Source organism: Macrotis lagotis, chromosome X (assembly GCF_037893015.1).
Source record: "Macrotis lagotis isolate mMagLag1 chromosome X, bilby.v1.9.chrom.fasta, whole genome shotgun sequence".
NCBI classification, from domain to species: Eukaryota; Metazoa; Chordata; class Mammalia; order Peramelemorphia; family Peramelidae; genus Macrotis; species Macrotis lagotis.
In genome coordinates, this window is record NC_133666.1 from 338,358,507 (window position 1) to 338,373,814 (window position 15,308).

The 15,308-nt window shown below is 35.3% G+C and overlaps 1 protein-coding gene across 1 annotated transcript in view; it reads left to right on the plus strand.

Moving 5' to 3' along the window:
- The window catches only part of ADAMTS16 (ADAM metallopeptidase with thrombospondin type 1 motif 16), a 245,374-nt gene that overhangs the window by 207,589 nt on the left and 22,477 nt on the right, over positions 1-15,308 (plus strand). Inside the window, exons 19-20 of the mRNA XM_074208590.1 lie at positions 8,792-8,993; positions 9,169-9,363. Coding sequence (XP_074064691.1) covers positions 8,792-8,993; positions 9,169-9,363 — 397 coding nt within the window. The remainder of the gene's footprint in view (positions 1-8,791; positions 8,994-9,168; positions 9,364-15,308) is intronic.

The window sequence follows — 15,308 nt, forward strand, 5'->3', positions numbered from 1 at the left end:
AGTAATTGATAAGAGCTGTCAAGGACCTGGATGCCTGGATAGGAAAGATAAGGTAGTTTCTCAAAGCTGTCTCAGTTGCAACCTGCCTCATGCAAAGGTTTAGAAAAGACCTATGGCCCAGGATTCTTTTTCCACAGCTTGTTGTTTTGCCCCATCAGTATAAAGTTTCTAGTCCAGTGTTGTACAATCAATGTTTTGTGTACATTATACAGACTGAACATATACAGTAACATGGGGAGTTGAGTACAGAGGAGAGGTCTAGTCTCTCCATCTAGTGATAGAGTGGTTCTCAAAGTGTGGTCCAGGAATTCTTGGGAATCCCCATGACTCTTTAAAGGGAGGGACTTTAAAGGGACTATGAAGTCAAAACTATTTTCAAAATAATACTAAAATGTTTTAATTTATAATATAGTAACTTTTGATAGATATAGCTTATACAAACAAAACTCTTGGGGGGTCCTTAGTAATTTTTAACAGTATAAAGGGCTTTTGAGCAAGGTTTGATCTTAGAAAATTGCTCATCTTGTTATGACATGTTGTTCTTGGAGCCAAGAACTACTTTCAAATCCTACCTCCAGTCTTTATTGGTTGTGTGATCCTAGGCACGTCCCTTCACTTCTCCAAGACTCAATTTTCTCATCTGTAAATTTATGATAATAGCACTTTATTCACAAGATTACTGTTGATAACACATATTACAAAGCATTTTGTAACTCAATGCATAATATAAAGGTAAATTGTAAGTTTTTAAAGATAATAATCCCTCCCCACTTCTAATTCTTAAAATCCCTATTTACCTTCAAAATTCAGCTCCAAGTCTGTTTTGATCCTCCAGTTCCTGTCCCTCCCAAATATACCTTGTATTTTTGTTTCTGTTTTATAGTTATATATAATATATATGTGTATGTATATAATACATTTTTCTATGTAATGTTAATTTAATTTTAAACATCAATTGAATGCCTATTCCTTAAAAGCAAAGATTATTGATTGTTTTCAGATTAAAGATATCCTGGTAAGATGGGATGGTATCTTTACTACTTCATCATAGAAATACTCTCCTTAAAAAAATCTATACTAGAAACAATAGCACCTAAAAAAAGGCCAGAGCTCAGCATCCTTTTGAGGTGTAATAGTTTTACTTTTAATTTTTTACAAGCTGATGATGTTTTCATTTAAGTTAATAAAAGAGAGACACTCTCAGTGTTCTGCTGAGAAAAACACCCCCCCAGATGAAGGACTTGTTCTTAGGCAGGAGACTAATAAGACAGATTTTAAGAACAGTGAGGTCACTTTCTGTAAGCATATGTCTCACATGAGTTCATTTTCCCTATCCTTCACACAGTAAATATAAAGATGATAGATCTGACTAATCCTTTTAAAGATAAGATCTGATGACAGGATAGGGAGACAGGCAAACCCATTAAAAATAGTATCTTGGCCCACAATAGTGAGAATTGGACATGCCCTTGACTTCTCACAGTTCATAAAATTAACAACCACAGCACCTTGTTTCTATTCATTTCTTGATGTTGGAGCAGTGTAGCTTTGCATGATTCAGCAAAGAAATCCTGTCTTTGAAGATTAAAACAATTCAGTGCCTGGATCTATTTAGCTCCTTACAGACATTGCCTTCAGTTTCATGAGTCTAACTTCTCAGGCCCGGAGAAATAGAGGAATTGTAAAGCTATAAGTCCTGAAGTGCCAGTAGACATGGTTTTTGGTTCCCTCATCAAGGGGCTGCATTCCCAATCCAGTTTTCCTCTTTTCCAAATGTTAGGCCCCTGCTTCTTTGCCAACCAGTTGTCAGTAATGAGCTCTCCATACTGAGATGAAAAGACTCAGGGGCCCACCTTCAGGCAGTGGATGGACCAGGAATTGTTCCAGCAGACAGCCCCTTCCTAGTTTGTCCAGTCAGCCACCAGAACATCTGTCCAAATAGACTGCAGGGGAAAATGTGATTGCTGCATTCTGGGCAGGTTGTCCTCCATTTCCCTGAACATTGGGAATATTAAGACACTGATTTTTTTTTTCCGTTCCGGCATATACAAAGGTGGCAGTCTATATAGGTGGTAGCTTAGGGGCTGTACACAGTATTCACTTACATTTCTAATGTGAAAGTCTATCTGCTTGTTGAGGACATGGGTCTTACCACTTTCACTGGTTTGACAGATTGCCAAGACATAGATACTTAATAAATTGCATTTAATCCTGATGACTAATCCTGGGAGAGGGATAAAAAAGTAAAACCCTTAATTAAAAGATGAGGAAAATGAACTATAGAGTGAATGGCAACTGGGGTCACGTCAGAGTGACCCCTCCTGAATTCTAGGTTCAAGCATTGGTTTGATGACTACATGTCAAGGATATTTGCTTTAGAAAGAATTTATAGCATTGAGTGAATCGTGGACTTAGTGACCTCAAAGAACACTTTCTGTTCTAAGATACCAATTATGGTATCTTATGGTATAGTCTCTGTGTTCCATTATGCTGTGCTACTTCACATTCCAATTGGAGTCTATGCAACCTACTCCTCCTGCCATCAGGACCCAAGGTTTCTATGCTGCCTTTCCATAAATACAGGGTTTTCAGCTTTAAGGAGTTGAGAAATCATCCAGACCAGAGGTTTCAAACATGAGGGCTATGGGCCACGTTTATACCTTAACACTCCCTAGAGCAGCCCAACCTAGATATAATCAGGAAATATTTAACAAAATTAATAAACTAAGGTCAAAAAAGTTGAGGGAAAAGCCCAAAGTCACATGGAATTCAAAGCCAAGATATGAATATATAATCTCTTATTCCTAATCATCTGTACTTTTCATTGTATCACTACTTTTTCTGCATTCTGGTATAGAGCATCCATGCAGAATCTTGGGAAAGGAAGGAAGGAAGGAAGGAAGGAAGGAAGGAAGGAAGGAAGGAAAGGAGGGAGAGAAGAGGAAGGAAGGAGGGAAGGATAGAAGGAAATAAAAGGAAAACTCACAATGACTTATTATGATTTTTACAGTCCCTAGAACTTTCAAATAACAACAATAATTATAGCAATAGTTAACATTTATTTAGTGCTTTCAGGCTTGCAAAGTGTTTTACAAATATCATCTCATTTTGCTTCACAACTAAACTGGGAGAAGGGTACTGTTATCCCATTTTATAGAAGGAGAAAAAAAGGCAGAGAGAGATTAAGTGACTTAACCAGGGTCACAAGATGAGGAAATCTAAGGGCAGCTAGATGGTACCAATGGATAAAAAGCTGGCCTTGGAATCAGGAGGACAAGATTTCAAATCCAGCCTCTGACACTAGCTGTATGATGTGGGCAAGTTACTTAACCCTGATTTCCTCACATCCAGGGCCATCTCCAGTTGTCCTGATTCATATCTGGCCACTGGACCCAGGTGACTTTAGAAGAAAAAGTGAGGCTGGTGACTTAGCATAGCATCCAATCACTCAAATCCAATTCTTGTGCTTGTTATGGCAAAAACTCCCTGAAGTCATGGCCTTCTTTGAGAAAACTTAAAAGAAATAAGTTAAGTCTTTGAACCCAAGTTTCCCTGAGCCCAGGTCTAGTATTTTATCTTCCAGGTCACCTAGCTCCCAAATGATTGCTTCCACAGGTCAAAAATCTTTATGACTCTTGCAAGCTTGGATTTTGTATATTGTTTTGCTTCCCAAGTCCAATGAGTTGGCTTTGGGCTTCCTACCACCAGTTTCTTTCCTCAACTGACACTAGTTATGATTGACTGTATAGCAACTTGATCCTGTTCTTTCCCCTCTCATCTTTCCCCCTACCCCCACCATCAGATGATTATTCAATGAGTTCCCTTTCCAAAAGAACTCCTTTCCATTACTTAATCTTTAGATCAAGATAAAGAGGAAGAGAAATCCCCTCCTCTGTGGAATCCCCTCCTATGGGAGTACCACTATCCTTTTGTCTCTGGTCTATTGCCAGTCTTTAGCTGATTGTTGACCCCTTGTCAAATCCAACTTGAATTTTTTTTAATCCTGATGCATGATTCTTTGTTACGAGCTCTTCAAGTATAAGATACTGAGTTATCTATACCTCAGACACTAAGGCTATTGAGCACATGGGTAACATCTGCATTTCCTCTTCAAATGGATTTCTTCAGTTTCACTATAAACAAGTAGATTTCCCAAATTCAAGTATTAAAGTCCTTCTTCTCTAATAGTATGGCATAGAATAGAATAATGTGAAACGTTAACACATGCAATTCCATGCTTTTCCATTGATTGTCCTCCAGGTCTGATTGCCTCCCATTTTCTTCTCCCCCTTTTAGAACTGCTAGCTTGCCTGGTCAAATGTCACCTTTTTTCACTAATTCAATATACCCATTGTTGTTATTACTCCCTTCTCCTCAGATGACCTCACATTTACTCATCTACATGTCCTGGGTGGGGGGCCTCAGGACAATGTAAACTTGAAGACAGGGATGATTTTGTTTGTACTTATGTATATGTACCCCCAATTACCCAGCATTGTTTTCCCAAAGCAAGTGATTAGTGTTTATTGAATTGAAATGATTTTAATCCCTAAGAAATTATACATGTTGAATATATGGATCTCTCCTGCATTTTTCTTTGAACTTTCTCTATACAAATGGTAAATTTCCTAATTAATATAGTTTTAAGGAGTCACTGCATAATAAGAAGTCATTTTAAAAAGAAATGGTAAAAAAATAAGTCTAGTTAATCATCTATATTAGCTCAGGAATCATGTAGATAACCATTTGTCAGACAGTTGAAGGATTAGCTTTATAAAAATGTTTTCCAGGGACAATTTATATTGAAAATCACCAAAAACTTCTTAATATGAAATGAACTTAAGAGAAGCTTACAAATTGCATTAAATAATATGCAGACAAAAGGTACAATCTTACTTTCTTTAAAACTGTGATAGCAATCAACTTATCTAGTGTCCAACTTTATGGTGATGAGCTAGGGCAGATCCTCCAAAGACACATAAAATTCATCTCCAGGTATTTGATTGAAACTTTTGTCCCACAGTAGGACCTTCCAGAACCTACCAAGACTTGCTCAATCTTGGTAAGCCCAGGAGCACCTCCATGCCATGATGTAGAAATAGAGGAGGAGTTTAGAGAAAGAAAAATAAATGTCAGCATTGTAAAAGTTACATGTATGCTAGAACCTTAGTTTAATCCTTTCCAGGCTCTAAATTGAAAGAATGTCAATAATGTTAATGAGGTCCTTCTGTAATTCTAATATTAAATAATTTCTTTGGACAGTTTCCAAGATGGACCCTTTATAATACCAAGGTTTGTACTTCAGTAAATCAATATGTCAAGATAAGCATTATTCTTTACATTCAATAAAATATCAAAGACAAAAAAAAGTCATAGCATGATGATTTGACAGTAAAAGCATAGCTTGATCATGTCCTTATTCAAGTCTTTCCTTGTAGTAAATTTTCAGGAAAATGATATAACACAGACCTGATTGATCTTAAATTTTCGAAAGTTAGACAAAATTTTATGATGTTATCTTTAAGTCACAATCAGTAGTTATCACTTTGAATAGTATTTGGTACCTTTTTAAGCTCAATAAATGAACAAACCCTGCATAGGTTTTTTTACAGGATGAACTTTTTGTCTAATGCTCAAAGGTGTCATCTAATGTTGATACTATCCCAGAGTTTGGATTTTAGCCAAAACATAATGTGTCTGCCTGTGTGGCAGCATGATGTCAAGACACTTTACTTAAATCAATTACCCATGTCAGAATTTTGTATCTTGAAAGGAAATATTCCAAGTCTGGAAACAAAATGTTATTGACAGAAAAAAAGAATTTTTTAAATGACTTGTAGCTTTCTTGAGAAATAGTTGGTGAATAGTGGCAAATGGGGCATAAAAATGAAACAAATGATTCCAGAAAATAGTATCTAACCAGGCAAATGAAGACCATAAAACCCTAGCATTTTCTCCAGGCACTCCTGGGAGATAAAAGCGTATGTCTCATGGGTAAGTGACTGAGCTGATGGAAAGTATGTGGCTCAATCTTTTAATGTCTGAAATTGGAACCAAGACTTTGACTTACCAGCTCTTTATTTTGTTCAGTTTGAAAACTTGGAGACTTAGAATAAAGCAAAACTATACTAGAGCCAATCAACATGACAGTTAATATGCTACTGTATGCATGTAGTTTTGGGAAATTACTCCTGAAGATCAAGGAACTACAGAAATATAAAATGGCAAAGGGCAGACTCTTGTGTTGACTTTGACTATTTCATGAGCTCAAATTAAGACTTTTCCCCTACAGCTCTGCTCATGACACAGAACAGACACTTTGAGTTTCCAGATACAGTATGAATGAGCTTTGTTCAAGAGAAGGGCTTCTTAATGATGTGCAGTCAAGTGGGGAGGGGAGAGACCGGATCAACACAGTTGGAATGGCTTAAGATGGTGGAGACAGAAGGTCTTAACGAGATGGTGTGAAAAGCCTTGAAGCAGCCAAGATGTCTGTTGCAACCCCTGTGTGGACATACCAATTATAATTTATAAGGCTTCAGGAAAGGGAGAACAAATATAAGAAAGGAGGAGATGAAGAAACCACCACAAATGCAAACAGGGATAATGAAGACAGAGAAAGGGGAGGGATTATCAATGGATGAAAAAGCCAAGCAACATATGTTAAAGGACTGGTTTTCATAATAAGGAGAGATTGATTGAGAATGTTTGCAATCTTTTTGAATACATTAGTTCTATTTGTGCTGAAAAGCTGAAACTTTCCATAGTTGAAATGGGACAGTTCATAAGGAGCTACATTGTTTTATTATTCTAGGCATAAAATTTGCCATTACATATTTTCTTTAATTTCTCACAAATATAATAGTATCTGTTTAGGAAACACACTTAATAGATAATATTTTAGACTGCCACCTACATAGGTAACCTAAAGCATATGTGGATACTTCTGTTTCACATCTAGGACAATCACAGAATCTGTTTTCCTTTATTTTAGTCCAGGACTTTCATATAATATAGCTTTAGAGAACTTAGAACATAAGTCCTTTGTGGAATTTTGTTTGTTTTGCTATTCAGACTAACCTTTCAGACAGACCTCAGTTCTCCAAGGAACTCATTTGAGCTATCATAGCATGACTTTTGACAACTTGTTCTACCTTTACCTCCATTTCTTGAATTGGAAAATACATTGATACCTTGATTTCATGAGTCTGAATACTCATAACTCCAATGTAGATCAAAACTCAATCAGACCTTTTCATCCTCTGAATTCTTGCTTATGTCCTTCCAGAAATTCTCCACCTAATATGCTGGATGTCTTGCCCTGTCTTTTAATACATCATTAGTAATAATGCCATTGCTATCCATCTCATCCCACACTTTCTCCTTTTCTAGTCCTATATGTCTTTGGTGATGTTTCTATTGGTGAATTCTGTAGTCTAATTTCACCTACTGTATGTGTTTTCCTTGTTCTTCATATTAGTTGTTTCTTTGATTCTTCTGAGGTCATGGTAGACCATGATTCTGTCACTTAGAATAGCAAGGAGAAAATTGATGTTAAAAAATAAAAAGATACGACTTTGGTAACATTAACTATTTGGGTACATTGAAAGCACAATAGAAATATTCTCATGAAATAAATTCACTTGGTATATAATATTTAGGGGTTCCACAAACAAAGATGAATTAAAACAGGAAAAGATGTTTCTCATTCACATCAAGAATATATATCAGATTTATTTTTCTTAATTTTGAAAAAAAATAAGGGCAGCTAGGTTGTGCAGTGGATAGAGTACCAGCCCTGGAGTCAGGAGTACCTGAGTTCAAATGAGGCTTCAGACACTTAATAATTACCTAGCTGTGTGGCCCTGGTCAAGCCACTTAACCCCATTGCCTAGCAAAAAAAAAGAAACTAAAAAAATTTTGAAAAAAATATTCTGCTTTATATAAGGTTGTTCTCAATACAGAAGGATAAGAAGAATTAAGTAAAAGAGAGAGAAGATTCATAAGAAAGTAAGTCCATGGAGTAGAATTTGGAGATGATGATGATGATGATGATGATGATGATAGTTTGCACTTTAAGATTAGCAAAGCATTTTACAAATATCTTTAAATTTAAAAGACATCTGGTTGAAGTGGATAGAATACTAGACCTCAAGTCAAGGAAACCTAAATTCAAAAGTAGCCTCAGAAATTTATTAGCTATGTGGCCTGGAAAAGTCACTTAACCTCTATTTGCCTCAGTTTCTTCATCTATAAAATCTATTTCACAGAGTTGATGTAAGGTTCAAGTGAGGCAATATTTGTAAAAAAAATTGTAAAAAATGCTTGGCATATATAATGGGTGCCACATGAATGCTTTTCCTCTTTCTCCTTTATTTTGTTTTATCCTCACAAATATCCTAGTAGATGCAATTATTCTCATTCTCATTCTTCTTCTTCTTCTTATTATTATTATTATTTTATCAGCTTTTACAGATGAGGAAATTGAAATAGATAGAGGTTAAGTGATTTGCCCAGGATCACTCATATGATTGAAGCTGAATTTGAACTAAGATCATTCTGAATTCAGATCTAGCACTTAATGTACTGCACTGCATAAACTGGAAAATATTGCTTCTTCAGTGTGAATTTTTTTTCAGTTTACCTAGTAGTATCACTGTAGAAAATCACTACTAATAATAATGATAAAGCTATTTAAAAAAGAAATACTATATATAATTACCGGCTTCCTAGCATGGAAGATGAGTAGATATACACAAATCTTGTTGACTTTTGTTTTGTCTCCTCCTAGTTGGTCAGTGGGGAACTGGAGCACCTGCAGCTTGACCTGTGGCATAGGAGAACAATCAAGGCTGGTTCAGTGCATGCAACAAATTCACTCTAAATTAGAGGTTGTCTCTGCCACTCTTTGCCCTCAGCCAGTTCCTCCAAGTAGACAGATCTGTAATACTCAGAGCTGCCCACCAGCCTGGAGTGCAGGGCCCTGGTCAGAGGTAAGTTATTCAGATTTCAAATAGGGAGTAAAGAAATAAGGTCAATACCTATTTCTAAACTCTTGTTTTTACTGATGCCATTTAGAGCCTTCCTTCTGAAAAACCATAGGGTAGTCTAGTATATTTTCCTTTGTTGGATTTCCCTTCCTATTATTTACTCATTGTTTATCTTTAGTGTTCAAGAACATGTGGGAAAGGATGGAAAAAAAGATCTGTGACCTGTAAAAGCACTAACCCATCTGCCCGGGCTCAGATTCTACCTGATGCTGCCTGTTTCACAGAAATGAAACCCCAAACTCAAGAAGCCTGTTTGTTTAAACGTTGTCATAAACACAAGAAACTACAATGGCTTGTGTCTGCCTGGTCAGAGGTGGGTATATCTTGATTCTGATAAATTGCTAGAATGTCATTCCAGTAGCAATAAAAGAAGGTGCTAAAACCAATTAATTCTCTTCAAAGACACTGAATATCTTTTCAGAAGTGACTGAGGCCCAACACTGAACATTTACTAAAAACTACCCTGTGTAGAGGATGTTTCCATGGAAATCCAGATCCTTTGACTCCAACTCCAGTGTTCCTTTCACTATCATATTCACCTGAATAGTGACATCCAACAGGAGTATCATATTCTCGGGGTTGACTCATTACTTTTAGGGAAGATGTCTATATGGAGGTTGTATTAGGCATCAGGCATTTGGTTATCAAACTAAATATCTTATCTAAAATGTATTTCAGAGGCTATTTTTAAATTTGAGAAACAAATTTTTTTTTTAAAACATGAAAAAAAAAATACTCTACCAGGAACATTCAAGTACATAATTTTGGGATAATCAGTAATTAAGATTATATCCTAAATGAGCTTCTTAATTTGCTTTAGCATCCATTATATTTTTTGAGTGAAAGACTTAAATGCCATCTTCCATTCAAATCAACTTATTGTTTATAAATCTCTTTGATTTGAAAGTTGTGTAGGGACAATTCCAATGTAAGAAGAGACAAACTGCTAACACCTATAAAACTCCTGACTTTGACCTGCACCAGATTAAAATGTAATTAGGGGCACTTGAGCCAAGATGTCATTTTGGAGTTAGCATGCTCCTCATGCTTTCCCTACATAACATTAAATGATGATTCTACAAAGACATTATATGGATCCGATAAAATAAAAAAGAAGAAAAAGAAATCGAAAGAATTTTCAGCTCTAGACATCATGGAGGATCTTCAGTGAAGGTCTTTCTCTTGTAGGGGGAAAAGGGGAAGAGAAAGTCCAGGAGGTAAGATAGAGGGAAAGCCAGTGGAAAGCTTAGGTTAGGAACAAATTACTATATAGCCAGAGCCTAGATTAAAGGAAGAAACAAACTTCTTCAAAGGCAACACCTGGCTGCAAAGGCAACATCTTGGCCAATAATAAGCCATGGATAAGTCCCAGCACAAAAAATTCAAACTATACTCCTTATTCTCCAAGAACAAAATTCAGCAATCAAAATTAGCAAAATACTAAAAGAGCACTAACCATAGAAAGCTACAATGCAAGTAGAGATGAAAAAAGTGCCTCTTCAGAAGAAGAAAACAGTGAAAATTTTCCTACAAGGGAAGTCACAAAGGAATCTGTGAATTGGATACAAATCTAAAACTTCATAAGACCTTAAAAAAGAATTTGAAAACCAAAGAAGAGAAGGAAAAAAATGGAAAAGAAATGAGCCATGCAGGAAAAATATGAAAAATTGACCAAAGAAATCAACGTCTTAAAAAGTAAAACTAACCGGGGCGGCTATGTGGCATAGTGGATAAAGCACCAGCCTTGGAGTCAGGACTAGCTGAGTTCAAACCCCGTCTCAGACACTTAATAATTACCTAGCTGTGTGGCCTTGGGCAAGCCACTTAACCCCATTTGCCTTGCAAAAGCCTAAAAAAAAAGACAAACTAAGCAACTGGAAAAAGAATGTAACTATTCAAAAAATTAAAATCAGCCAACTGGAAAGGGAATGCAACTCAGTAAAAAATAAAATTAATCAACTGGAAAAGAAAATAAAAATTCTACTAAAGAAAATAAAACCCTAAAAACTGGAATTGGGACAAATAGAAACTAATGAATCTATAAAAGACACCAAGTGTCCACCAAACAAAATCAAAAGACTAAAAAAATTGAGGAAAATGTAAAGTACCTTTTAGGAAAAACAAACAACCTGGAAAATAGATCCAGGACATAATTACGAATTACTGGTCTACTAGAGAGCCTAGATCAAGAAAAGAACCTAGAGAATATCTTTAAGGAAATTATCAGGGAAAACTCTTCTAATACACTAGATCAAGAAGTCAAAATAAGGGGCAGCTAGATGTCACAGTGAATAGAGCAATGGCTTTGGAGTCAGGAGTACCTGAGTTCAAATCTGACCTCAGACACTTAATAATTACCTAACTGTGTGGCCTTGGGCAAACCACTTAACCTCATGGCCTTGCAAAAAAAAAAAGTCAAAATAGTCCTTGAAAGAATTCACAGAACATCTCCAGGATAAAAACTCCAAAGACTATTATAGCCAAATTCTAGAACTGTCAAATAAAAGAAAATACTGTAAGTAGTCAAAAGGAAGTAAATTAAATACAAAGGAAGCACAATCAGAATTACATGACTTATCAACTTATCAGCTTCAACATAAAGGATCAGAGGGCCTGGAATATGCTATTTTTAGGGGGGCAAAGGACCTTGCTTTACAACCAAGAATTTAAAACCCTTCAAAATACAGCATATTCTGACGGGCGGAGGGGTGGATGTTCAATGAAATAGAAGACTTCCAAAATTTCCTGATAAAAAGAACAGAACTGAACAGAAAATTTCATCCCGAAATACAAGATTCAATAGATACATAAAAAGGTAAATGGAAAGGGGAAAAAACAAATGTCAGTTAAGAACATTAAATTGTAAAGTTCTACAAGGGAAGATAGCAATTGTAATTTGTATTTCTCTTAGGATAATTAAATGGTTGAATATAATTGAAAAGTTTTATGGAAGATTATACTTAGGTTGTTTATTATCAAAGAATGCCAAAATGACTTCACCATGTTTGAGAAAATTACATGTATTGTAAAAATGTCTGTAGCTGATCAGACTAATATGAGCTCACAATAATCTACCAGAGTTCAGGCACAAGTAGTCCAAGTGAACACCTGGGGTGTTTATTCTAAACTTATGTATCTCATGTTTCCTTTGAGCTATTTTAATTCTGCCTTGCTAAAAGAGTTCAGCACTGGGAGGCTAGGTGGCATAGTGGATAAAGCACCAGCCTTGGAGTCAGGAGTACCTGAGCTCAAATCCGGTCTCAGACACTTAATAATTACCTAGATGTGTGGCCTGGGGCAAGGCACTTAACCCCATTGCCTTGCCAAAACTTAAAAAAAAAAAAGAGTTCAGCACCTTCTCTAATGAGGGTACCCTATGCTGGGTGGTCCTGGGCAAGTGTCTCCCGTGCCTTGTAATCAATTCTAATATTCTTAAAATAACTATTTAGGGTGTCCCAGGACTTATTATTACTTATTTGCTTTATACTAAATTAAATCAGAAGTGGCTTTACGAGATAGTTAGAGGTTTGTAAATATCATAGGGACAAAGAGTGGGAATCCACTTAGAAGGATTGGACATAAAAAGATAGGAAATGATCTTATCTTACTCCATACTTTAGTTAACTAGGGTTTTTGTACCATGGCTGGTGCTAAAGGAACAGTGGGAGAGAGTGTACTTGACTCTTTGGTTGGAGAATGTTGTAGGGATATAGTGAGAGTACTATAGAGATGGTGGGAGAGAGTATACTTAGAGGAATTGGACATAAAAACATCATGAATAGATTTTGTTTTGCTTGACACTGGTTACAATTGGAGGGAGCTTTCTTGGGGAGGGGGGAGGTATAAATGGTTCATGAAATGATTTGTTTTTGCATGATGCTTTGGCTCATGTGGATTGTATGTCCATGGAGAGTACTTGAAAAAAAGGTAGGATGTAAAGTGATTATAATTTGATGTGAATCATAACTCTTGAAAAGTATATTTCTATTGAGACAGAAGAAGGGAAGGTACTTAGTGAGTATGAGGCAATGAGTTTTATCAAACAAGCAATCACTCAACCTTTGAGAATAGTACTTCTATCAGGAAAGATAAAAGGGATATATTTTGATAATGGGGTTATATGTATATAACAGAGTTAAACAATAAAAAAATAAATAGAAGGGCTACACTTGAAGAAGTCTAGGCATTAGTGGATAAATAATAACTGGTAAAGTGGCACAAATATCTATTATAGTAGTGGAAAAGAAGGGAGGGTATGAACATTGAGTAAATTCTACTCATGAGATTTGACCCAGAGAGGAAATAACATATGGTTCTAATAAGGTTTAAAAACTCATCCTAACCCACAGGGAAGTGGGGGAGGGGAAGGAAAGAAAAAGAGAATAAAGGATTAATAAAAAGGGAGGTAAAATATAAGTTAAAATAAACTTAAAATTTAAGTGAGAAATTCATGGGAAAAGGGAACAAAATGGGTGAGGAAGAATAAAAAAGAAATGAGAGACAAATATAAAATTGAAAAAAAGGTAGAATGGAGAAAAATACAGAATTGGTATTTTTTTTAAGGCAAATGGGATTAAGTGGTTTGCCCAAGGCCACACAGCTAGGTAATTATTAAGTGTCTGAGACCAGATTTGAACCCAGGTACTCCTGTCTCCAAAGGCTGGTGCTTTATCCACTACGCCACCTAGCCTCCCCATATGCCACCTAGTCACCCCCAGAATTAGTATTCTTAACCATAAATGTCAACAGGATGAACTCTCCTACAAAATGGAAGCAGATAGCAGAATGGATTAAAAACAGAATCCTAAATATATTGTTTACAAGAAATACATTTGGAGTAAAGAGACAGACACACAGACACACAGATAGTGCAAAGGTAAAAGACTAGAGCAAAATGTGTTATACATCAACAGAAGTAAAAAAAATCATGGGTAGCAAAGTAAAAGCAAAAAGATCTTATTAAAAGGGGTAAGGAAGGAAACTACATTTTCTTATAAGGCATCATAGACAATGAAGTTATTACACATATATACATCTCATGGTACAGCAACCAAATTCTCAGAAAAGAAGTTGAATGAATTACAAGGAGACATAGATACCAGAGCTATAATAGTGCAGAATCTCAACTCCCTCTCTTAGAACTAGAGAAATCTAAAAACAAAAATAAACAAGAAGGAATTTTAAAAGGTAAATAAAATATTAAAAAAACTTAGATATGATAGATCTTTGGGAAAAAATGAGAATAGAAAAGAATATACCTTTATCTCTTTAGTACATGGAACAAATATCAAAATTGATCATGTACTAGAATATAAAAGCCTTGCCATCAAATGCAGAAAGGCAGAAATGATTAATGCATACTTTTTAGATCATGACGCAATAAAAATTACATAAAATAAAGGGTCATGAAAAGATAAGCCAAAAATTGATTGAAAACTAAATGACTTAATTTTTAAAGAACAAATGGATCAAACAAATCAAATAAATAGTCAAACATTTCATCCAAGAAAATGATAACAATGAGATATCATACCAAATTTTTGGAATGCAATCAAAGTAGTTTTTAGGGGAAGTTTTAGACCTGTAAATGCTTATATGAATAAAATAAAGAGGAGATTAATGAACTGGGTAAGGAAATTAAAAAAACTTATACCAGATTAGAAATTCTGAAAATCAATGGAGAGATTAATAAAATTTAAAGCAAGAAAACCATTAATCGAAAAAATAAAACTGAGTTGGTTTTATGAAAAAACTAATAAAATAGATAAACCTTTGGTTAATTTGATTTAAGAGAAATAAGAATCAAAAATGAAAAGAGTGAACTTACCACCAATGAAGAGAAATTTAAAGAGATAATTCAGAGCTATTTTGCCCATCTGAATGCAAATAAATTTGGTAACTCGAGTGAAATCGATCAATATTTAGAAAAATACAAACTACCCAGATTAACAAAAGAGGAAATAAAATACTTAACCCCATTTCAGAAAATGAAATTGAAGAAACCATCAATAAACTCCCTAAGAAAAATCTCCAGATCTTCTAGATGGATTTACAGGAGACTTCTACCAAACATTTAAGGAAAAATTAATTCCAATTCTAAATAAACTATTTTTAAGAATAGGAGAAGTTTTGCCAAATTCCTTTTATGAAGCCAATATGGCACTGATACCTAAACCAAGAAGAACCAAAACAAATAAAATTATTGACCAATCTCCCTAATGAACACTGGTACAAAAATCCTAAATAAAATTTTAGCAA